Source organism: Urocitellus parryii, chromosome 4, assembly GCF_045843805.1.
Source record: "Urocitellus parryii isolate mUroPar1 chromosome 4, mUroPar1.hap1, whole genome shotgun sequence".
NCBI classification, from domain to species: domain Eukaryota; kingdom Metazoa; phylum Chordata; class Mammalia; order Rodentia; family Sciuridae; genus Urocitellus; species Urocitellus parryii.
Genome location: NC_135534.1, coordinates 68,391,853 through 68,415,585, shown reverse-complemented (window position 1 = coordinate 68,415,585; position 23,733 = coordinate 68,391,853). Strand labels below are relative to the sequence as shown.

Here is a 23,733-nt window from a genome sequence, read left to right as displayed (position 1 = left end):
TGGAGCCCAATTTCTCATCCTAGAAATGTAGACATCTTTGTGAAGCTCCAGCTCAAGGCCAGAAGCTTTGTTAAAAGATTTGTCTTTTTATTATCACATTTTGCATTTGTAAACACACTTCTACAAATTACTACACTGGATAAATGTTTCTGAAAAACTAGTAAAGGGGTGTTCAGCACCTGGAGCGCTTATTTCTTCCAGGCCAGTGGCCAAGTAAAATAAGGCAACATGAAAATAGGAAGTTTACCTACACTGAACTCTTTTGTAGAGACTCTTTTGCTTCTAGTCCTAAAATCCATTATGGTCAAGATTTTGGAGAAGCTTAGTTAAAATTTTCTGTGGAGGAGGGGGTGCCACTACACCTGCATTTTAAATTCTGGTTCTGGGGCCTCTCTACTTATATCTACTGTAACCAACGGATAACAACCGTCTCCTCCACTAGCACTCCGAACTTAGCTCTAAGGCAAGGTAAGATTTTTCTCACCTATTATGCCAAACGCCAGTAAAATCAAGACCTACAGCAGACCAGGGACTGTTTAAGTCGAAGTATAAATTGGAAAATAAAACAAACTGTCGCCGCCAGCGCCCGCGCAGGCGCTGTGGCGTCCTACCCCCCCCCCCCCCCACCCCCAGCAAGGACTGTGAGGAATACAGTGGGCGGGAAATTTAAAAGCTTGAGTTCTGACCTCTGGGCGGCTAAGCGGATATGCGCGTGCAGGGGCACCGCCCCAGACGGCCTTCTCCGCATGCGCGGAAGGCCGGATGTGGCTCAAATTGATTGAAAGTGCGCGGTGCTGCAGCAATGGCGGCGCTGGGAACCCTAACGGGTAGTGGCAATTGGTTTTCTGCTTTGGCGCTCGGGGTGACTCTCCTCAAATGCCTTCTCATTCCTACCTAGTAAGGACCTGCACTGCCAGGGGCTGGGCGGGAAGGCCCCACGGTGGGTCAGGGCGGGAGGAAAATGTGTGTTATATCCCTGGTTATGAAGAGAGATGTTGGGTCGTGGTCGCCACTCCACCTTTGCTAAGCTTCCCACTTCTGCGGTTGTTACTTAGAACTAGAATATAGCCCTGGCTAGTCCTGTTCAGCCCCGTTGCTGTCTGACTTAGGGCAAGTACTCTGAACTTTTTGAGCTTCAAGGTCCTCATCCTCAATATGCAAATAAGTACATCCACCTCCACCATTCATTAAACAGGTATTATCAGCTGCCATGGGGCGCCAGCTCTGTTCTAAATCCTGGGGATGCGGTGACGTGGAGTTGGTTGGGGCAGACGAACAGGAAAGTTTCAGGTTGTGGTAAGATATATGAAGGATGAGGCCGCTGCGCCCGCCTGAAACCCAGCGGCTGGGGAAGCTGAGGCTGGAGGATCCCGAGTTCAAAGCCAGCCTCAGCAAGTTTGCGAGGCCCTAAGCAACTCAGCGAGACCCTTCCTAAATAAAATACAAAAAAAAAAAAAAAAGGCTGGGGGTGTGGCTCAGTGGTTAAGTGCCTCTGGGTTCAATCCCTGGCACAAAAACAAAACAAAAACCGTATATCAATTGTATAAATTAGTGGGTTTCACTGACAGTCTCATACACGTAAAAATTGTGCTTTGGTCGTATCCATCCGAGGTGATCTTTGAGTTAAAATCCCAAGTATGAAAAAGAGTAATGTGAAAAAAAGTTCAGAAATGAGAAAGGGTAGGTCTTTCCTACAACAGGAAAGAATTCTGGATACCCTGAACAGAAAGTAACCTGTTGTGTCTAAATAGCAGTTAAGGAGGATAAGTGGTGCAGGAAAAGTAGACATTAGCCAGATCACACAGTTAAGAAAACCATAGTTAGACTGTTGTATACAGAAAAGTTGTTTGCTGGGTCAAGACTGAAAGCATCGGAAGGGGAAACTACTACCAAATGTGGTATCTATACAACAGGTGCTCAGTATCAACATTTATTAACATTAGTTTCTGCCTTCCCTTTATCCACTTTCCTGATTTTTTTTTTCCCCTCATCCTTTTCCTCACTGCTCCTCAGGGTCTCCCACTTCCTAGTTTTAGGGTTTGCTTTATTGGTATCATTTTGATTTGAGCTCTTGATAATCTCTTGTTGGGTATGAAGAACTATATGTATAGAATATTCATACTTATATATGTAATTATATAAGAATTGCAATATGGCAAAGTAACTTACAGGGGTATTGGTCACATGAAAGCAAATAAGAAACATCTTTCCATCTTACAAGCAAATTGGAAAGATCTTGCTAAAATATAAGAAATTCCTTTCATAATAAAATGAAAGGGTGTTTTGTTTTTTTGCTTTGCTTTTTAAACTATAGGTCTGTGTGTATAAGGTCATATTTCTTGTTTTAGTTACTTCAGCCTAGAAATGTATCTTGAGTACTGCTGTAGGTCAAGGATTAAGAGTATTTGTTGTAGGAGAGCTTCCTAAATGAACTTTGAGTATTCACTCTGGCTATTTACTTATTTGTTTGTTTGTTTTTGTGACGCTGGGGATTGAACCAGGGCCTTGTGCATACAAGGCAAGCACTCTATCAACTGAGCTATATATTTTTTTATTCTAATTAGTTATACATGACAGTAGAATGCATTTTGACATATCATACATAAATGGAGTATAACTTCTCATTCTTCTGGTTGTACATAATATAGAGTTAGACTGGTTGTGTGGTCATATATGTACATCTGGTAATAATGTCCAATTCCTTCTACTATCTTTCATACCCCCATATTCCCTCCCTTCCCTTCACTCCTCTCTGACTAATCCAAAGTATCTCTGTTCTTCACTAGCCACCCACTTATTGTGAATTAGCATCCACATATCGGAGAAAACATTTGGCTTTTGGTACTTTGGGCTTGGTTTATTTTGCCTAGCATGATATTCTCCAGCTCCATCCATTTACCTGCAAATGCCATAATTTCATTCTTCTTTAAGGTCAAATAATATTCCTGTGTGTATATATACCACATTTTCTTTATCCATTCATCAGTTGAAGGGCATCTAGCTTGGCTATTGTGAATTGAGCTGCTATAAACATTGATATAGCTGCGTCACTGAAGTCTGCTGATTTTGAGTGTTTTGGATATAAACTGAGGAGTGGGATAACTGGGTCAAATGGTGGTTCCATTCCAAGTTTTCTGAGGAATCTCCATTGCTTTCCATAGTGGTTACACCAATTTGCATTCCCACCAGCAATGTATGTATCCTTGCCAACATTTATGGTTGCTTGTATTCTTGATAATTGTCACTTCAGCCATTTATTAATCTTTACATTGCAGCCAAAGTACAATCATGTACCATAAAATGACATTGTTTTGTTCAAATGGACCACATATTATACAACTGTAACCCTGTAAAATTATATCATCTACATTGTGACCATCTTAGTTTATATGTGTACTTTCTATGATGTTTGCACAACTACAAATTGCCAAAGGATACGTTTCTCATCCTTGTTGTTAAGGGGTCCATGACTATAGTTACTTGCTATTTGGCATTATGTCTCCAATCTTGGGTTTTTCATTTTTTTCCAAATACCTTTTCAGTAAGTTAAAATTACTTTTGTTCTTCTTAGTTTCTTTGATAAATAGAAAAAAGGTGTATGGTTTCGGGATATAGCTCAGTTGGTAGAGTGCTTGCCTTGCATGCACAAGGCCCTCAGTTCAATCCTCAGCACCACACACACACACACACAAAAAAAAAAAAAAAAAAAAAAAAAGAAAGAAAGAAAAGAAAAGAAAAAAGGAAGAAAGAAAAAAGGTGCCACAAGGCTAAAATTCTCCCTCTTTGATTTAGATTTTTGTAATGCTTTTATGAATATTTATAACTCTTCATTTGTTTTTGTTCAGGAAACATTTCAAAAACATCTACTATATTCCTACATAATAGTAAACAGATCACTAAAGTGAAAGACAGTTTTTTTTTGCTCATTGCTTATAGTCAAGATGGGGAAACAGACAAGTTCTGTCAAAGACTTATGGTTACCAAAACGTATCTCTTCTCACAATCTGACTAAAATAATGGCAAAATAATTATAAACCTAATGAGAAAGGATATCAGTGTATGAGAACATTCAGCAGCGTTTGAAAACTGGTAGAAGAATGATAACTGATTTAGCAACACAAAGGGACCTTCTGCCAGCATGCTTTCGGAGAATAGACAAGAAAAGAGTCTATATACCTTAAAGAACTCTAGAGGGCTTCAAAGTTTGAGTATATGGGACTCGAAATTGGAAAATTGGCTGACAGTCAATATACTTTAATTTTTTTTTTTTTTTTACTGTGGTTCAGGGGATCCAACACGGTCTTTGCATGTGCTAAGCAAGCACTCTACCACTGAGTTATATCCCCAGCTCAACAGTCAGTATACTTTTTTTTTTTTTTAATCTGAAGTCCTATAATACTGGACTGTATTTCCCTTGTAAGTGAGATTTCTCTCTGAGGACAGTAAATAGGGAAGTCTGGATTCAGAGTTAGCAGATTATATGGAAAGCATAAGTAAGATAAAGGGAAGAAAATGAAGATTAATTGGAAGTCTCTACAGAGTGGTCAATCCCCCACATCCCATTCTCCACCCCACTCTTATTCCCTCAACTAAGTGCAGAAGCAGAAAATCAGGTTGTTTTCTGGGGAAATTGAACAACCCCAGAGAAAAGATCTTTTGGGGATCTGCTACTAAAACTTAGCAGTATATCTAGTTATCCCCCACAAAGTGAAGCCTCCAACAGTATCCAAAAAGAAACAAAATAACAGCAACCAAAAAAAAAGGGGGGGGAATTGAGGTAGTACAACTAAGAAAATGTCCCCACACTCCCTCATATCTTCTAGATGCGCTTTTCAGAGAGGAAAAAAGATAATATGGATAAAGACAGAAAAGATGCTATAAAATAGAGATGATGAGATAATGGAGTACTTTAAAAAGGAAAATGTAACTGGGCATGGTGTCAGACGCCTGTAATCCCAGTGACTCAGGAAGCTGAGGCAGAATGATCGCAAATTTGAGACCAGCCTCAAGGCCCTAAGCAACTTAGCAAGACCCTGTCTCAAAATATAAAAAAGGTTGGGGATGTGGCTCAGTGGGAAAGTACGCCTGGGTACAATTCTTGGTACCAAAAAATAAAAGTAAATGTAATTGCCAAAATTAAAATAAAAGGAATAAGGGAAAAGAATAAATAAAAATAAAATGTAAGGGAAAAGAATTAGAAGTACATTGTAGAATGCCTAACATTCAACTATAAAATTTTCAGGAAAAAAAAAATACACAAGACAGGAGAGGAGATAAATAATAAAATTTCTCAGAGCTGAAGGACACTTAAGTGCCCAGCATAATGAATGAAAAAAAGGCCCTCACCAGAACATCAGTTACTAAAAATTTTAGACTGCTAAGGATAAGAAGACAAAAGACTTCCAGAGATGAAGTGAAAAAATGAGATATCTGCACATCAACATTTATTATAAAAACCAAATTCTGAGTAGCCTAGAATTCTATACCCAGTTAAGTAAAATATATCAGATGTATGAATCATAAATGTATATCACTGATTTTTACAGAGTGAATTTATCAATAAAGAATATATAGGGCCAGGTGTGGTGGCGCACACCTGTAATCCCAGCAGCTTGGGAGGCTGAGGCAGGAGAATCAAAGCCAGCCTCAGCAAAAGCAAAGCACTAAGCAGCTTAGTGAAATCCTGTTTCTAAATAAAATACAAAATAGGGTTGAGGATGTGGCTCAAGGGCGAGTGTCCCCTGAGTTCAATCCCTGATATCAAAAAACAAAACAAAACAAAAAGAGCATCTAGGGCAATAAGCAGAATTTTATCAGAAACCCCACATGCTTCTCCATTCACTTCTCTGTCCTCATCAAGGATATTGGTTTTCTGTCCTTTAACTCCATAGGTTAAATTTTTCCTGTTTTTGAGGTTTATACAAAAGAAACCATTCAAAATGTTCTGGCTCCTTTCACTCAATGTATGAGTTTATAATTGGTTCATTCTCCCCCACCACCCTGACCCCAGTACTGAGGATTGAACCCAGGGGTATACTTTATTTTTGAACTACACTCCCAGTTCTATTATTTTTTATTTTGAGATAGGGTCTTTCTAAATTGCCTAGGCTGGCTTTGAACTTGAGATCCTCCAGCTTTAGATCCAAAATCACTGGGATTACAGAGATAACATTGGGCCTGGTTTATATTTACCATTTTAGAAATTGGAACTGAGGAATTGTTAAAGCACAATATGCAAGTACCAATTCTAGTAACTATCACAGTAATGACATCACATTATGTAGTCTCTGGAATACCACTGTGTACTTGTGAGAAAAGGAAACTGAAAAAAACGGAAAGATAATATCTGAATGTTATGAAAATAAGTTTTGTCCTACAAAATTCCTGAAAGGGTCTCCTTGGGAGTCATACTTTGGGAATTGGTGCCCTATAGTATTCTATTATATGGATATGTATGATAGTTTAACCATTCTACTGTTCATGGACATTTGGATTATCTCCACTTTTATCTGTTGCAAATAATGCTGCTTTGGAACATTCTTAGGTCACATAAGTCTTTTAGTTTGAACATCTATAAATATATACCTAAAAATGAAATTGCTATGTTATCAGTTCAGTGGTGATTTTGAGGAATTGCTATGAAATTTAGGTGAGATTATCTCAGGATTTTGGGGCTCTCTCTCTCTAGAAATCAAGAAAAAGACCTAGATTGTATATTGCAATTTGTGAATCCTTAATGACAGTGGAACTACTATCATGTGAACAAGATTGTCTAGAGCAGAGTACTTTGCTTTAGAAGACCTGGAACTAAACTTAGGGGCACATCAACATTTACCTGATAAGTATGGAAAAGAAAAGCCTGGAGACTGAGAAAGGAGTGGCCAGGAGACTTAAGACAAAGTTGTTACTGTGGAAAGGTGTAAAACATTGGAAAACAAACTGAGCTGTGTTGGGATAATCTGTTGACTTTGGTGAGTGGATATTCAACAAGAATGCATTGATCCTATCCAGGTGTAAAGTACTGTTCTAGATATGGAGGGGCAGTACAGTGCAGACAAAAATATTCTGGAGCTATTTGGATATATTTATATATAGTGACAGGGATGTGGATGCAGTGAAAAGATAGGACTAGGACCTTTTTCCACTTCCTCAGACTGATGAGCTCCTCCTCATCCTTGAGGGTCCAGCTTTTATGTGAGTCTTTCTCCAGAAAATTAATTTTGTTAGAATTGTTTGTGAGCAATAAAAAGTCACTTCTGAGGAATGGCCTGGGAGCCTCCTGTAAGCTTTTTCTCAGCCCTTTAGATAATTCTGAGATCCTTTTCACAGATTTCTAGATCTCCCAACAACTTTACAGAAGGTCAGGCCTTGTGATGTACAGATAAGTGAGGTTTTTCAGGATTATGTAATGCCTGTTTTTGTCTTTATAGGATAGTGAGCTGTGACTGTTAAGGGGCTGTTGATCCTTTTAAAAGCATAGTTAAGAAAATAGAATTTATTGGGGCTGGACATGTGGCTCAGCGGTAGCGCGCTCGCCTGGCATGCGTGCGGCCCGGGTTCGATCCTCAGCACCACATACCAACAAAGATGTTGTGTCTGCCGAGAACTAAAAAATAAATATTAAAAAAAAATTCTCTCTCTCTCTCTCTCTCTCTCTGTCTCTCTCTCTCTCTCTCTCTCTCTCTCTCTCTCTCCTTTCTCACTCTCTCTTTAAAAAAAAAAAAAGAAAAGAAAATAGAATTTATTAAATGTTTCAAAATCTCATTTTATTCATCTGATTGCTTTGGTAGCCATTCTACAGATTTTGAAGTACACCGCAACTGGCTTGCTATCACTCACAGTTTGCCAATATCACAGTGGTATTATGAGGTAAGTTTTAATTTTCATGTCTTTTATTTCTTTTAAGATGATATGTAAAATCATGTAAATATTATTCATATTAAAACAAGTTTCTGGTGCTAGGAGTATAACTCAGTGATAGATAGTTTGCCTTGTTGACCACCACAAAAAGAAAAGAAAAAATATATTAAAAATAGGGTTTTATACAACATAGATCTAATTAATCTTTACAAAAATTTATTGTGTGGTGGTGCATGCCTATAATCACAACCAACCCAGCAGGCAGAAGCAGGAGATCAGAAGGTCAAGGCCAGCCTCTACAATTTAGCAAGACTAGTCTCAAAATAAAAAGAACCAGGCAGGGCTGGGGTTGTGGCTCAGCGGTAGAGTGCTCGTCTCGCACGCACGGGACCCTAGGTTCAATCCTCAGCACCGTGTAAAAAATAAATGAGTGAAATAAAGGTATTGTGTCCAACTCTTTAAAAAAAAAAAAGAGCCAGGCATAGTTGCACATGCCTGTAATCCAAGTAACTTGCAAGGCTGAGGTAGAAGGATCTCAGGTTCAAGGCTAGCCTTGTCAACTTAGTGAAGCCCTAAGCAATTTAGTGAGACCCTGTCTCAAAATGAAAAATAAAAGGCAGTAGGGTGGAGGGCGGCACTGGAGTTGTGGCTCATGGTAGAGCACTTGCCTTGCACATGTGAGGCACTGGGTTTGAACCTCAGCACCACATAAAAATAAAATAAAGATATTGTTTCCACCAACAACTAAAAAAGTATTAAAAAAAAAGAGAGAAAGAGAGATAAAAAGGGCCAAGGATGTGGCTCAGTAGTAAAGCACTCTGGGTTAAATCCCTAGTGCCAAAACCATATGTGAGTGTGTGTGTGTGTGTGTGTGTGTGTATACACACACACACACACACACATTTTATATATATGTTTTTTCCTCAGTTCTGTTCTCTGGAACCATTAGAATCCCCTTACTTCAAAATGAGATTCCCAATCTATAAATTGTGAATTATATCATCTACCTCTCTTTTTTTTTAAGGAACATTGGATTAAGAAAGAAGAAAAATTAAATTCCAGGCCTGGCTCTATTTATATAGACAGAGACAAAATATTTCATGTCTTGGACCACACTCTTTCACCTGGCACATGGGGATTTAGAATGAATCATTTCTAAGATCCTGTCTATCCCTAGTATTTTGTGATTTTATGTGGAAAGGAATAATTAAAGGTGATATGTAGGTATCATGTAATATGCAAATCATTCTCTTCTAATACTTCTAGAAACCACATCTGTGTTTTTATTTCTGGATGAATATCTAAATTGCATGTGGTACTTCATGAAAAACAGACATCATTTTAGAAATATCCTAATCAAAAGCTGTAGTTTGCCATCAGGAAGGACACCCCCCCCCCCATTTTTGACAGTACCTGGGATCAAATCCAGGACCTCGCACTGCTAGGCAAGTGTTCTACCCCAGAGCTACATCTCTAAGCCCATCAATAATTTTTAAGTTGAGTTTTCAGAAATAGCTTTTTGAGTTGTTTTGTTTTTGTACTCTGAGCAGTTGTCCTATATGAATAAGTTTATTCTCACATGATAATACTTTATTTCATAGGAATGCTGAGGAACTTTAAATGATTGCATCAGCAAGAGGTATTTCAGTCTGCATGTATGGATACCAACTAGAAGTAGTGTGTAGACTAGTAGTCTAGAACTTGAGTAGTAGCTTCAGACTGCCTGGATTTGACTTTCAGCACTGCTTTTTAATGACTGTGCTGGGTGATGATGGGCAAGATATTTGACCTCTCAAATCCTCAGTGTTCCCGATTATGAAATAATATAAATAATTGTTAAGTTGAAGTGAATAAAACCGTGAAGCACTTAGCACGGTACTTGGAACAAAATGCTCAACAAATATTATTAATCAATTATTAATTAACATCATTAATGTAGTGACTCTCAGCCTATAAATAAAAAGGCAGTCCCCTATCTTGCCATTTTTCCTTTTTTTAAATATTTATATTTTAGTTATAGGTGTACACGATATTTTTATTTTTATGTGATGTTGAGGTCAAACCCAGTGCCCCACGCATGCTAGGCAAGAGCTCCACCTCTGAGCCACAACCCCAGCCCTGCCATTTCTCCCTTTTTGACTGTTCCTTCTCAGTCTCCTTTGCTAACTCTTCTTTATCTGCACACCCCTTAAAAAGCTAGTACTCCCTGGAATTCTTTTTCCTTTAATTCTTTCTGGGTATCCTTTCATTTAGTCCTACAACTTTCGCCACTTCCCATTATCTTAGGACTTCTAAAACTGTATTTGTGCCAAAGGTATCTCCTAAATCTGTTATAGAAGAGGTTTATGCATGTTCTTAGCAACAAAAACCAACAAGAAGCAAAACTCAGTGGTTTGGCAGAGACTCATAGGAGGAGATAAGGCTGGAAAGATATGTGCACTGGATCAGTTAGGGTCTTATATGTCCCAGGAGAGTAGATGTGTGAAGAATGGATTGCTTTATGGAGTTCTTCTTAACTGGCCCCAAATTAAATTGGTCAGTTGGTCAGAAGAGACACCAGAAAGACCCTTAACAGGGCTGGAGTTGAGGCTCAGTGGTAGAGCACTTGCCTAGCATGTGTGAGGCACTGAGTTCTATTCTCACCACCAAAACAAATATATGAATAAAATAAAAGTCCACTGATGTTTAAAAAAAATTTAAAAAAAGAAAAGACTCTTAATAAATAATTGTTAAATGAACACATTTCCTTTGAATCTTTATATGTACAAGTTGTGTGTTCAATATTTGAAGAAATATCTTTGTTGTGGTAATTTCTTCTTCTTTTTTTTAATCTTTATTTTCTTATTTTTATGAAGTTGCTGAGGACTGAACCCAGTGCCTCACACATGCTAGACAGACATTCTACCACTGAGCTACAGCCCTAGCCCCTGCAGTAGCTTCTTGAGCTAATAATGCATTTGGAGTCAGAAGACCCAGATTTGAGTTTGATTTGAGTTTGGTCTCCAGCACCTCTTAGTTAAGTGATTCAGAAGAAATTCTAGCTAAAGCAGCATTGGCTTCCCAAAACTTATTTAGCTAAGAAGATGCCCTTAGATAGCAATCCTTGAGGTTAAGAGGCCTTCTGGGCCTACTTTAGGAAATCTTTGTGTGGATTAGGGGTTATGAACACAGAGTCCCTGAGTAGTGTGAGATGATTAGAAATAGTAAAGAAAGTATAAAACTTTATTTTGAAAAAAGTGACTGTCTCAGGCAGTACAGTGTCCTGATTTTTTTTTTTCGGGGGGGGGGGGGGTACTGGAGATTGAACCCAAGAGCACTTTGCCACAGAACTATGAACTATATCTCCAACCATTTTTTATTTTTGAAACAGGGTCTGGCTAAGTTCTCAGACTAGGCTTGAATTTAGGAAACTTGCAATGCTTCTACCTTAGCCTTCCTAGCCACTGGGATTATATGCCATGGTGCCAACCCAAATTCTTTTAATGCTTTCCACTTTAAAAATATATAACTATGTCAGTAAAATAAGACTGGAAAAACTTAGACTTCCAATAAAATAAATGATTCTTTAAGAGTAGATTGAGGGCTGGGTTTGTAGCTCAGTGGTAGAGCACTTGCCTAGCATGTGTGAAGCACTGGTTCGATCCTTAGCATCACATAAAAATAAACATATAAAATAAAGGGGTTCTGTCCACTTACAACTACCAAAAAAAAAAAAAAAAAAGTAGATTGAAGGACTTCGGACATAGCTTAGTGGTAGAGTTCCTCTTGCTTAGCATTAATGAGGCCCTGAGTTCAATCTCCAGTACCAAAAGTGAAAAAAGAGTAAACCAGGTGTGGTGGCTCATGCCCTTAATCCCAGTGACTCAGGAGGCTAATGCAGGAGGATTGCAGAGGCCATTCTCAGCAACTTTGTGAGGCCCTAAGCAACTTAGTGAGACCCTGTCTCAAGAATAAAAAATAAAAAGGGCTGGAAATATAGCTCAGTGATAAAGCACCCCTGGATTCAATCCCCAATACCAAAAACAGAAAAAAGTTAAAAAAAAAAAAAAAAGTAGATTGAGGTCTGTCATTTGGAATGTAGCTGGAAACTGCAAATGTTAATGAAATCTAGATATTGTAGACTTCATTAATATTGTAATTTCTTAGAATTACATGAACAGTAATTTCTAAACTTCTTTGGATTGTCCATACCCTATCAAGAAATCATTTTTGAGCATTGTCTATGTAATGTGTCTTTATTTAAAGTTATAAAGGCAATGCTCCATTAATACATAATTAAGATAGAAATTTTGGTGGGAGGTACTGGGGATTGAACTAGGGGTACTCAACCACTGAGCCTCATCCCTAATCCTATTCTGTATTTTATTTGGAGACCGGGTCTCATTGAGTAGCTTGGTGCCTCACTGTTGCTAAGGCTGCTTTGAACTCTCAATCCTTCTGTCTCAGCCTCCCGAGTGGCTGGGATTACAGGCGTGCACCACCACACCCAGCTAAGATAGAATTTTTTTTTTAAATATGTTTTTAGATGTTGTGGACCTTTTCTTTATATGCAGTACTGAGAATTGAACCCAGTGCCTCACACATGCTAGGCAAGTGTTCTACCACTGAGCCACAACTCCAGCCCCTAAGATAGAAATTTTTAAAGGATGAGACTAAAACATAAAGTTTCTAATTTTTCTTTAGTTCAGTGGCCTATTTTGTTTACACCCCACATTGGAGACTTGGAGACAAGAGAAGGATATTTCATGAAGTAGAACTTAATGGATGGGTTCATAGCGTGAATGCTCTGACAGAGCTCCTCTGGTTTGCCTTAGCTTATCTGTCTTCTCATTTTACTCCTACAGTGGGGAGCAAACAGATTAGGACTAAAGTTTCATTTATCCTCATTGTGAGCAGAGGGCCTGGCTGGGCGTACATGAGGCCCTAGGTTCAATCCCAGCACCATGATAACCAAATAAAGGTCTGGGGTTGTAGCTCAGTGGTAGAATGTTTGTCTAGCACATGTGAGGCACTGGATTCAATCCTCACCACTACATATAAATAAATAAATAAATATTGTGTCCATCTAAACTGAAAAAAATAATTTTTTTTTATTGGTTGTTCAAAACATTACAAAGCTCTTGACATATTTCATACATTAAATTCAAGTGGGTTATGAACTCCCATTTTTACCCCAAATACAGATTGCAGAATCACATCGGTTACACACCCACATTTTTACATAATGCCCTATTAGTAACTGTGGTATTCTCCTACCTTTCCTATCCTCTACTATCCTCCCTCCCCTCCCCTCCCATCTTCTCTCTCTACCCCATCTACTGTAATTCATTTCTCTCCTTGTTTATTTTCCCATTCCCCTCACAACCTCTTATATGTAATTTTGTATAACAATGAGGGTCTCCCTCCATTTCCATGCAATTTCCCTTTTCTCTCCCTTTCCCTCCCACCTCATGTCTCTGTTTAATGTTAATCTTTTCTTCCTGCTCTTCCTCCCTGCTCTGTTCTTAGTTGCTCTCATTATATCAAAGAAGACATTTGGTACTTGTTTTTTAGGGATAGGCTAGCTTCACTTAGCATGATCTGCTCTAGTGCCATCCATTTCCCTGCAAATTCCACGATTTTGTCATTTTTTAGTGCTGCGTAATACTCCATGGTGTATAAATGCCACATTTTTTTTATCCATTCATCTATTAAAGGGCATCTGGGTTGGTTCCACAGTCTAGCTATTGTAAATTGTGCTGCTATGAACACCGATGTGGCAGTATCCTTGTAGTGGGCTCTTTTAAGGTCTTCAGGGAATAGTCCGAGAAGGGCAATAGCTGGGTCAAATGGTGGTTCCATTCCCAGCTTTCCCAGGAATCTCCATAATGCTTTCCAAATTGGCCGCACCAGTTTGCAGTCCCACCAGCAATGTTCAAGAGTACCCCTTTCCCCACATCCTCACCAGCACTTGTTTTTTGACTTCAGAATGGCTGCCAATCTTACTGGAGTGAGATGGTATCTTAGGGTGGTTTTGATTTGCATTTCTCTGACTGCTAGAGATGGTGAGCATTTTTTCATGTACTTGTTGATTGATTGTATGTCCTCCTCTGAGAAGTGTCTGTTCAGGTCCTTGGCCCATTTGTTGATTGGGTTATTTGTTGTCTTATTGTCTAATTTTTTGAGTTCTTTGTATACTCTGGATATTAGGGCTCTATCTGAAGTGTGAGGAATAAAAATTTGTACCCAGGATGTAGGCTCCCTATTTACCTCTCTTATTTTTTCTCTTGCTGAGAAAAAACTTTTTAGTTTAAGTAAGTCCCATTTGTTGATTCTTGTTATTAACTCTTGTGCTATGGGTGTCCTATTAAGGAATTTGGAGCCCGACCCCACAATATGTAGATCGGAGCCAACTTTTTCTTCTATCGGACGCAGAGTCTCTGATTTGATATCTAGCTCCTTGATCCACTTTGAGTTAACTTTTGTGCATGGCGAGAGGAGGGGATTCAGTTTCATTTAGTTGCATATGGATTTCCAGTTTTCCCAACACCATTTGTTGAAGATGCTATCCTTCCTCCATTGCATGCTTTTAGACCCTTTATCAAATATAAGATAGTTGTAACTTTGTGGATTAGTCTCTGTGTCCTCTATTCTGTACCATTGGTCCACCCGCCTGTTTTGGTACCAGTACCATGCTGTTTTTGTTACTATTGCTCTGTAATATAGTTTGAAATCTGGTATCGCTATACCACCTGATTCACACTTCCTGCTTAGAATTGCTTTTGCTATTCTGGGTCTTTTATTTTTCCATATGAATTTCATGATTGCTTTATCTATTTCTACAAGAAATGTTGTTGGGATTTTGATTGGCATTGCATTAAACCTATAGAGAGCTTTTGGTAATATCGCCATTTTGATGATGTTAGTTCTGCCTATCCATGAACAGGGTATATTTTTCCATGTTCTAAGATTTTCTTCTACTTCTCTTTTTAGGGTTCTGTAGTTTTCATTGTATAAATCTTTCACCTCTTTTGTTAGTTTGATTCCCAAGTATTTTATTTTTTTTTGAGGATATTGTGAATGGAGTGTTTTTCCTCATTTCCATTTCAGAAGTTTTGTTGCTGATATACAGGAATGTCTTTGATTTATGCGTGTTGATTTTATATCCTGCCACTTTGCTGAATTCATTTATTAGTTCTAGTAGTTTTTTTGTAGACACTTTTGGGTCTTCTAGGTATAGAATCATGTCATCCGCAAATAGTGATAATTTAAGTTCTTCTTTTCCTATTTTTATGCCTTTAATTTCTTTCGTCTGTTCAATTGCTCTGGCCAATGTTTCGAGAACTATATTGAATAGAAGTGGTGATAGAGGGCATCCTGTTTTGTTCCAGATTTTAGAGGGAATGCCTTCAATTTTTCTCCATTCAGAATGATGCTAGCCTGAGGCTTAGCTTAGATAGCTTTTACAATGTCGAGGAAAGTTCCTGTTATCCCTAGTTTTTCTAATGTTTTGAACATAAAGGGATGCTGTACTTTGTTGAATGCTTTTTCTGCGTCTATCAAGATGATCATATGGTTCTTATCTTTAAGTCTATTGATGTGGTGAATAACATTTATTGATTTCCGTATATTGAACCATCCTTGCATCCCAGGGATGAATCCTACTTGATCATGGTGCACAATTTTTTTGATGTGCCTTTGTATCTGATTCGCCAGAATTTTATTGAGGATTTTTGCATCTAGGTTCATCAGAGATATTGGTCTGTAGTTTTCTTTGAGGTGTCTTTGTCTGGTTTCAGAATCAGGGTGATGTTGGCCTCATAGAATGAATTTGGCAGAGCTCCCTCTTTTTCTATTTCCTGAAATAACTTGGAAAGTATTGGTATTAATTCTTCTTTAAAGGTTTTGTAAAACTCCGCTGTATACCCATCCAGTCCTGGGCTTTTCTTGGTTGGTAGTCTTTTGATTGCTTCTTCTATTTCATCCATTGATATTGGTCTGTTCAAATTGTATGTATCCTCCTGACTCAGTCTGGGCAAATCATATGACTTAAGAAATTTATCGATGTCTTCACTATCTTCTATTTTATTGGGGTATAAGGATTCAAAATAATTTCTAATTATCTTCTGTATTTCTGTAGCATCTGTTGTGATATTGTCTTTTTCATCCTGTATGTTAGTAATTTCAGTTCTCTCTCTTCTTCTCTTCGTTAGCATGGCTAAGGGTCTGTTGATCTTATTTATTTTTTCAAAGAACCAACTTTTAGTTTTGTTAATTTTTTCAATAGTTTCTTTTGTTTCAATTTTGTTGATTTCCGCTCTGATTTTAATTATTTCTTGCCTTCTACTACATTTGCTGTTGTTTTGCTCTTCCTTTTCTAGGGCTTTGAGATGAAGTGTGAGCTCATTTGTTTGTTGGTTTTTCCTTTTTTTGAGGAATGACCTCCAGGGGATGAATTTCCCTCTTAAAACTGCTTTCATTGTGTCCCATAGATTCCTATATGTTGTGTCTGTATTTTCACTTATCTCTAAGAATTTTTTGATTTTCTCCTTTATGTCTTCTGTAACCCATTGATCATTAAGTAACATATTGTTCATTTTCCATGTGATGTAGGATTTTTACTTCCTTCTTTTATCATTGATTTCCAGTTTCATTCCATTATGATCAGATAAAATGCATGGTATTATCTCCACCCCTTTATATTTACTGAGGGTTGCCCTATGGCATAATATATGGTCTATTTTTGAGAAGGATCCATGTGCTGCTGAGAAAAAAGTATATCCACTTGATGATGGTTGATATATTCTATATATGTCAGTTACGTCTAGGTTATCGATTGTGATATTGAGTTCTATAGTTTCTTTATTCAACTTTTGTTTGGAGGATCTGTCCAATGGTGAGAGAGGTATGTTGAAGTCACCCATAATTATTGTGTTGTTGTCTATTTGATTCTTGAACTTGAGGAGAATTTGTTTTATGAACGTCGCAGCACCATTATTTGGTGCATAAATATTGATAATTGTTATGTCTTGTTGGCAAATGGTTCCTTTTAACAGTATATAATGTCCTTCCTTATCCCTTTTGATTAACTTAGTCTTGAAGTCGATTTTATTCGATATGAGGATGGCCACCCCTGCTTGCTTACGAGGACCATGTGCGTGGTATATTTTTTCCCAACCTTTCACCTTCAGCCTGTGTATGTCTTTTCCAATCAGATGTGTCTCCTGGAGGCAACATATTGTTGGATTTGTTTTTTTAATCCATGTTACCAGCCTATGTCGCTTTATTGGAGAGTTTAAGCCATTAACGTTTAGAGTTACTATTGATATATGGTTTGTACTGCCAGCCATGTTTGATTATTTATCTTTTTTTTTTAATTTAGTTTGTTTCTCCATGATTAGCTTTCCCCCCCCCCCCCGCCCTCTGTCATTACCAAGGCACTTCCCATTGATGGTTTTGGTTGTTGTTTTTCATTTCTTCCTCGTGTAGTGTTTTTCTCAAGACGCTTTGCAATGCTGGTTTTCTGGCTGCAAATTCTTTTAGCTTTTGTTTATCATGAAAGTTTTTTATTTCGTTGTCGTACCTGAAGCTTGATTTTGCTGGATACAGAATTCTTGGTTGGCATCCATTGTCTTTCAGTGTTTGAAATACATTGTTCCAGGATCTTCTCGCTTTCAGCGTCTGTGATGAAAAATCCGTTGTTAACCTTATTGGTTTACCCCTGAATGTAATCTGCCTCCTTTCTCTTATAGCTTTTAATATTTTCTCTTTGTTCTGTATATTGGCTATCTTCATAACAATGTGTCTTGGCGTTGGTCTACTGTTATTTTGTGTGCTCGGTGTCCTGTATGCATCTACAATTTGTATATCCGTTTCCTTTTTTATTTCTGGAAAGTTTTCTGTAATTATTTCATTCAGCAGGTTACTCATTCCCTTGGTTTGAATCTCTGTACCTTCCTCTATCCCGATGATTCGTAATTTGGTTTTTTTATGTTATCTCATATCTCTTGGATGTTTTTCTCGTGATTTTTTACCAGCCTTTCTGAGTTGGCTAGACTCTTTTCAAGATGATATATTTTGTCTTCATTATCTGACGTTCTGGCTTCTACTTGCTCCACTCTGTTAGTGATACTCTCAATTGAGTTTTTAATTTGGTTTATCGTTTCCTTCATTTCTAGAATTATTGTTTGATTTTTTTAGAATCTCTATCTCCTGATAAAGATGCTTAACAACTTCTTTTATCTGTTTATGTAATTCATTTTCAATGTGTTCTTTCACTGTTTGGATTTGCTGTCTCGTATCCTCTTTAAGGTTCCATTCCATCTGTCTAAGGTATTCCTTGAGTTCTTTATATGACTATTTTTCTGATGACTCTAGGTCCTCCTGAATATTTAGGCTGCCCTTCATTGTTTGTACTCCTTTCTTCCTTGCTTTTTTATGCTGCTCATGTTGTTTCTTGTTCTGTTTGACTGCTGAGTTACTGTTTACTCTTATAAATTTTTTTGATGCTGTCGCCGCTGGTTTCAATGAAGTTATCTCCTCCGCCTGTGACATCAGTTCTCTGCCATGGTGGTATCCCATGCAAATGGTGACCATTCGTTCCCTTTGCTGGGTGACCAATGCAATGGGTGGGTCTGACTGTCTCTCCCAAGCCCCATTTCAATCCTGTGGCCACTGCCTATGAAGGCTCGGTTGGCTTTTACCTCTGTAAGTTCAGAAGGGCTGACCAGTTATTTCAGCGGGATCGTTAGTGCTGAGTCACGAGAAGCAGGCGAACCGGAGCTTGAATGCAGCCGATCCGGGCTTGGTGTGTGTTCTGAGAGGCCCAAACTGTTCGCCCCAGATCCACGTCAGCTCAGCATTGCCTAGTGATCCTGAGCAAACAGCATTTAGACAGTTTACGACTCCCTATGCCTGCGCAACTGAAGAGGTCAGAGACTTGATCTCTCTGCGCCCGCCGCCATGTTGGATCTCCAGGAATACTTCTTAACTCATTTTATAAGGCCAGGATTACCCTGAAAACAAAGTCATCAAGTGCGGGACCGCGTCCCGGGGCGAGGCGCGAAGGGAAAGCCGGCGGCGACTGGATGATTAAATTTTAAAAATTTAAATAAAAGTGAACAGAAGGGGTGCTAGAGATTTAGCTCAGTTGATAGAGTGCTTGCCTTGAATGCACAAGGCCCTGGATTCAATTCCCAGCACCATAAAAAAAAAAAAAAAACTGAACAGAGAACTAACATTTTGTCTGTGTCTCTCTCACCTTGTTTTTTATCACAGAGAGACCCTGAACAGCAGTCCCTTTGGGCAACCAGTTAGTATTCAGTAGACATGTAGTGCACTTCTAAATAAAGAATAGTTTCTCATTGAAAAGAGCAACAAGTGATTAATATCTTCAGCTCTTCTAGGTACAGGCCTTAGTTTGAGTTTTGGGGACAATGATAGTAATTTTTAAAATAAATTTTATTTTATTGATTGGTGCCTGGACCCAGGACCCTATGAATGTTAACCACGCACTCTACCACTGAGCTACACCCCTAGCCAATAGTAATAATTTTAAGTGATAATAATATTATTATGTTTGTATCCAGCTTAATACCATATATTCAGACTTTATAACTTACAAATAAGAGCATATTAGGTAAAATTATTTATGTGTAATTATGTATGCACATGCATTATACATATTTTTATATATATATACATATATGATAATAATACTCATAATAACCACATGACGTAGGTACTACCATCCCTTTTGTATAGGTAAGAAAAATGGAGATTTACAGAAATCTAACAAAATATAATATTCTGAAGTTTATATGTTTTTCATATGATCTATAGCTTTATTTACTCATTAGTGACTGTTCACTCATTTAACTAATAGTTATTGTTAATAATTAATGTATCCAGCACTTAACTAAATTCAGGATACAAAATGACAAGGGGTGGTTTCTGCTCTCAAGGATCCTATAACCTACTGAAAAAAAGTAAAATAGCATTTATGTAGCATTTTGTTGTTTAGAAATATATTTCACATATATTACCTCATTTAATCTTCATAGTATCTCATGTTAGAAGTTGGGGAATTGAGTATGTCAGACAGAAATTGAACCCAAGCTGAAGAATCATTTGTTATGCTGCAGCTCTTCTTACAAGGGGTAGAATCATGTCTGAGCCATGTTTATTATTTCAAGGCTTCAGGTTAGTTTCCTTTGAAGTATAGTTGATTCTATACAAGGAAATTGAAGACCATATGAAATAACCTGGAAGACAAGTTTTAGTGTTCTGCTCATTCTTAGGTAGGAATTGCTCTACATATTTAGGGCATTATTTTAAAAGAAATTCATTTCATTCATTCATTAAAAGGCCAGAAAGTGAAAAGGTTTTTAATTCTTTATATCTTTGTTTATTCAGTTACTTAAAATGTTTTATCTTCAATTTTTATCACAGGCAACTTCAGAGTGGACCTTGGATTACCCTCCTTTTTTTGCGTGGTTTGAGTATGTCCTGTCACATGTTGCCAAATATTTTGATCAAGCGATGCTTAATGTTCATAATCTGAACTACTGCAGCTCAAGGACCTTATTTTTCCAGAGATTTTCTGTCATCTTTACAGATGCACTCTTTGTGTATGCTGTCTACGAGTAAGTGGGAAATGTCATTCTGTGTGGAGGGTATTGAAGAAATATAGTATTAAATAGATTTACTTATTCCTGATTTAGAGGAAACAAAGCTCATGTAACAGAATACTGTGAGTAAGTACGTGAGCAGTCTAATGTAATCTTGCAGAAGAAATTAGAATGAGGTCAGGTGGCAAGGCAGAGGTAGAAAAAGAAATTGTGATGTTGTAGGGGAAAAAAAGTAGACCAAATAGAGTTCCAAGACCATTTCTCCCAGCCAGAATATCTCCACATGCTTTTCTTTCCTTCCTTGCAGCAGGCCCTCAGAGGCTTTTATGGCTGCCTTGTTCTTTGGGATGCACATAAACACTGTGCACATATAATCCATTGTGTTCATCACCAAAGCCTGCTGTTAGAAGTTTACATTCCGCTAAACTCAAGAAATCTTAGTACTTTTAGCTGTTATTTCTGGATTCTTTTCTTCATGAAGACTCTTCATTATGTTAACCTTTTTATATTTTATATCTTACATCTTATAACTTAGTTTTAAATAAATATTCATATATAGTATGTCTTGCACAGTGACTTCCAAATATGTAAGTTTTCATTTAAAGTTGGCTTCCATCCTTTCATAAAACTTAAACCTGCCAGTGTGATTGTGACGGAGCAGTAACTAATGTCCGTTCAGTGACCCTTGGCATAAATGGATCCTTTCTATTAGTGAGACCCTCTAGACTGAACCCTTGTCCCAGTCAGGAAGAGTCCCTTGGGAATGTGTTAATCTCTGCTTTTCTCTTTGAGTAATTCCTGTTTGACCTCCTTTCTTTCACTCTTTGTGACTTGGCAAAAGTTGGAAGGAAGATGATTTGTAGTATACTCCTTTTAACTCAAAATATTTGAATTCAGGCTCTTTCCAAGAAAGGGAGAGAGAGCAAAATTAATTTCAAAGTAGGGAAAATAGTTAAATAAAAGCATCAAAATGTATATGCTGATTCCCAGAACCAGGCACTGTGGGTAGATTATTAATTTATTTAATTTTCTCAATTATTCTAAAAGGTTACAGTCCCTATTCATGAGGAAGCTGAGTCTTCATCAAGGAAAAGCAGTACCCTCTTTAACTGTCTCTATTATTGTTTTTTTGTTTGTTTGCTTTGGTACTAGGGATTGAACCCAGGGACATTTAACCACTGGGTCATATCCCCATCTCTTATTATTTTTTATTTTGAGACAAGGTCTTATTAAGTTGCTTAGGCTGACTTTGAATTTGTGATCCTTCCGCCTCAGCCTCCCATGCTGCTGGGATTACAGTCACCACCATGCTGGGCCCTTTATTGTTTTTCAAATTAGCTGATATTTCAAACGTAACACATTTTTAAACATATTTTCATAAAATAATACATCTTCTTTGACAAATTTTGGAAAAGCACTCATACAAACACAAAGTAAAAATGACCCTATTTTCTCCCTTCCATAATTGTTACTATTAACATTTTGATGTATATTTGGTCTCTTTGGGGCTTTAATATATATATATATATTTTTTTTGGGGGGGGGTGGTGGTGATGCTTGCTGTTGAACCCATGTGCATGCAAGGCAGGTACTCTACCAAATGAGCTATATCCCCAGCCCTTCCTATAATTTTTATAAAATAAAATAAAAATGGGATTATATTTTTATTACTTTTATTGTTACTTAATATATCACAACATTTAAATAGCATACAATTTTACATAAAATTTTTATAAAATTATTATTTGGACAAGCAAGAGTCTCAAGTTTGCTACTCCATTGGGGTTTGTGATTCAACCCAGGGGCTTGCACATGCTCTACCACTGAGCTACATCCCAAGCCCCTGCGGTTTTTTATTCTAAAGGACTGAAATAATATAAGTTTTCAAAAGACTTATTTTGGAGTTTTAGGTGACTTTTTATTTTATTTTTAATTAAATGAAGACTTTGATTAAGAAGAACATAGCTGAGAAAGACATGGAACCAGCCCTGAGTTCTTTGTCTCTGCTGCCACCTTTATAAGCAACTAAGAATAGCATGGACAGTTTGTCAGTAATGGCTTGGCTTGTAAAATGTACTCTGCAGAAGTATCGTGATGTTCTAGTGAAAAATCAAAGTTTTCATTTCATTCCTGATGAATCAATAGGTGCTGTAAATGCATCAATGGAAAAAAGGCGGGTAAAGAACTTACAGAGAAACCAAAGTTTATTCTTTCAGTGTTACTATTGTGGAATTTCGGATTGTTAATTGTGGACCGTATCCTTGATACTCTGTGTAATATTTTCCTTATGTCTTCTAAAGTATACTATTAAGATTAAATCTTTTAATAATTATGATTTCTAAATGTGAACTTCTTTTGAAAATTGGCATCAGGTGAATTAATGGGCTTCTAAAACTATGCTTTCTGCCCTTTATTAGTGGACTCTGGCTGTTGGAACACTTTGTCCCTGAGAAGTTAGTGGTAATATATGAAAATCTCTTAAACTATTCTTAAAGAGCTGTGGATGTGGCTCAATGGTAGAGTACTTGCCTAGCATGCGTGGGGCCCTGGGTTCAATCCCCAGTACCACAAGAAAACAAAATCATATATGAGAGTGTGTGTATATGTATATGTACTCACATATATGTGTATGCTCAAATTTGTCAGCTGTCTTTTTTCTTCTTTTTAATTTGGCACTGAGGATTGAATTATATCACCACATCTAGCTGTTTTGATTAATTAAATGGTACTGAGGATTAAAACCTAGGTGCTTTACCACTGTGCTACATCCCTGGCCCTTTTTTTTTTTTTTTTTTTAGGACAGGGTCTCACTAAATTGCCCAGCCTGACCTCAGAGTTGCAGTTCTCCTGCCTCAGCCACTGGTATTACAGGCATGTATTACCATGCCCAACTGTTAACTGTTTTTAGATTAAACTAATATATATTAAATAGTTTATAACACATTAGACTAAATACCTCTTATAGGAAAGGATGTTACATTTGGAGTAGCCAGACCTTCATGCTTTCCTACCATTTTGGCTTACTACCTATTAACAGGCAAAATTCTTAAATTCAGAGGATCTTTATGTAATTAAACTCCTAATGATAGAAATCTAATAGTTTGCAATTTTCATAAAAGTAGATTGGTGTAGAGAATACTTGGACTTTGTTTTTAATCTGACCTGCACTTAAATCATAGTTATGTTGTCACTGTAGCTTTAGGACCATGAATAGTCTCAAAAAAAAAGGGTTAGAGGTGTAGCTCAGTGGTAGATTGCCCTACCA

General features: G+C 37.5%; 1 protein-coding gene across 5 annotated transcripts in view; it reads left to right on the top strand.

Annotated features, from left to right (window-relative positions):
- The first annotated feature begins 796 nt into the window (after nt 1-796).
- Alg8 (ALG8 alpha-1,3-glucosyltransferase) overlaps nt 797-23,733 on the top strand; it is a 38,725-nt gene continuing 15,788 nt past the window's right edge. For 3 of the 5 annotated variants that reach the window (XM_077797638.1, XM_077797636.1, XM_077797637.1), the window contains exons 1-4: nt 803-897; nt 7,791-7,869; nt 20,290-20,483; nt 22,614-22,723. In XM_077797638.1, coding sequence (XP_077653764.1) covers nt 803-897; nt 7,791-7,869; nt 20,290-20,483; nt 22,614-22,723 — 478 coding nt within the window. Of the gene's footprint in view, nt 898-7,790; nt 7,870-20,289; nt 20,484-22,613; nt 22,724-23,733 lie in introns of all 5 variants that reach the window. The other 2 variants (XM_026387304.2, XM_077797635.1) reach the window with 2 other exon arrangements.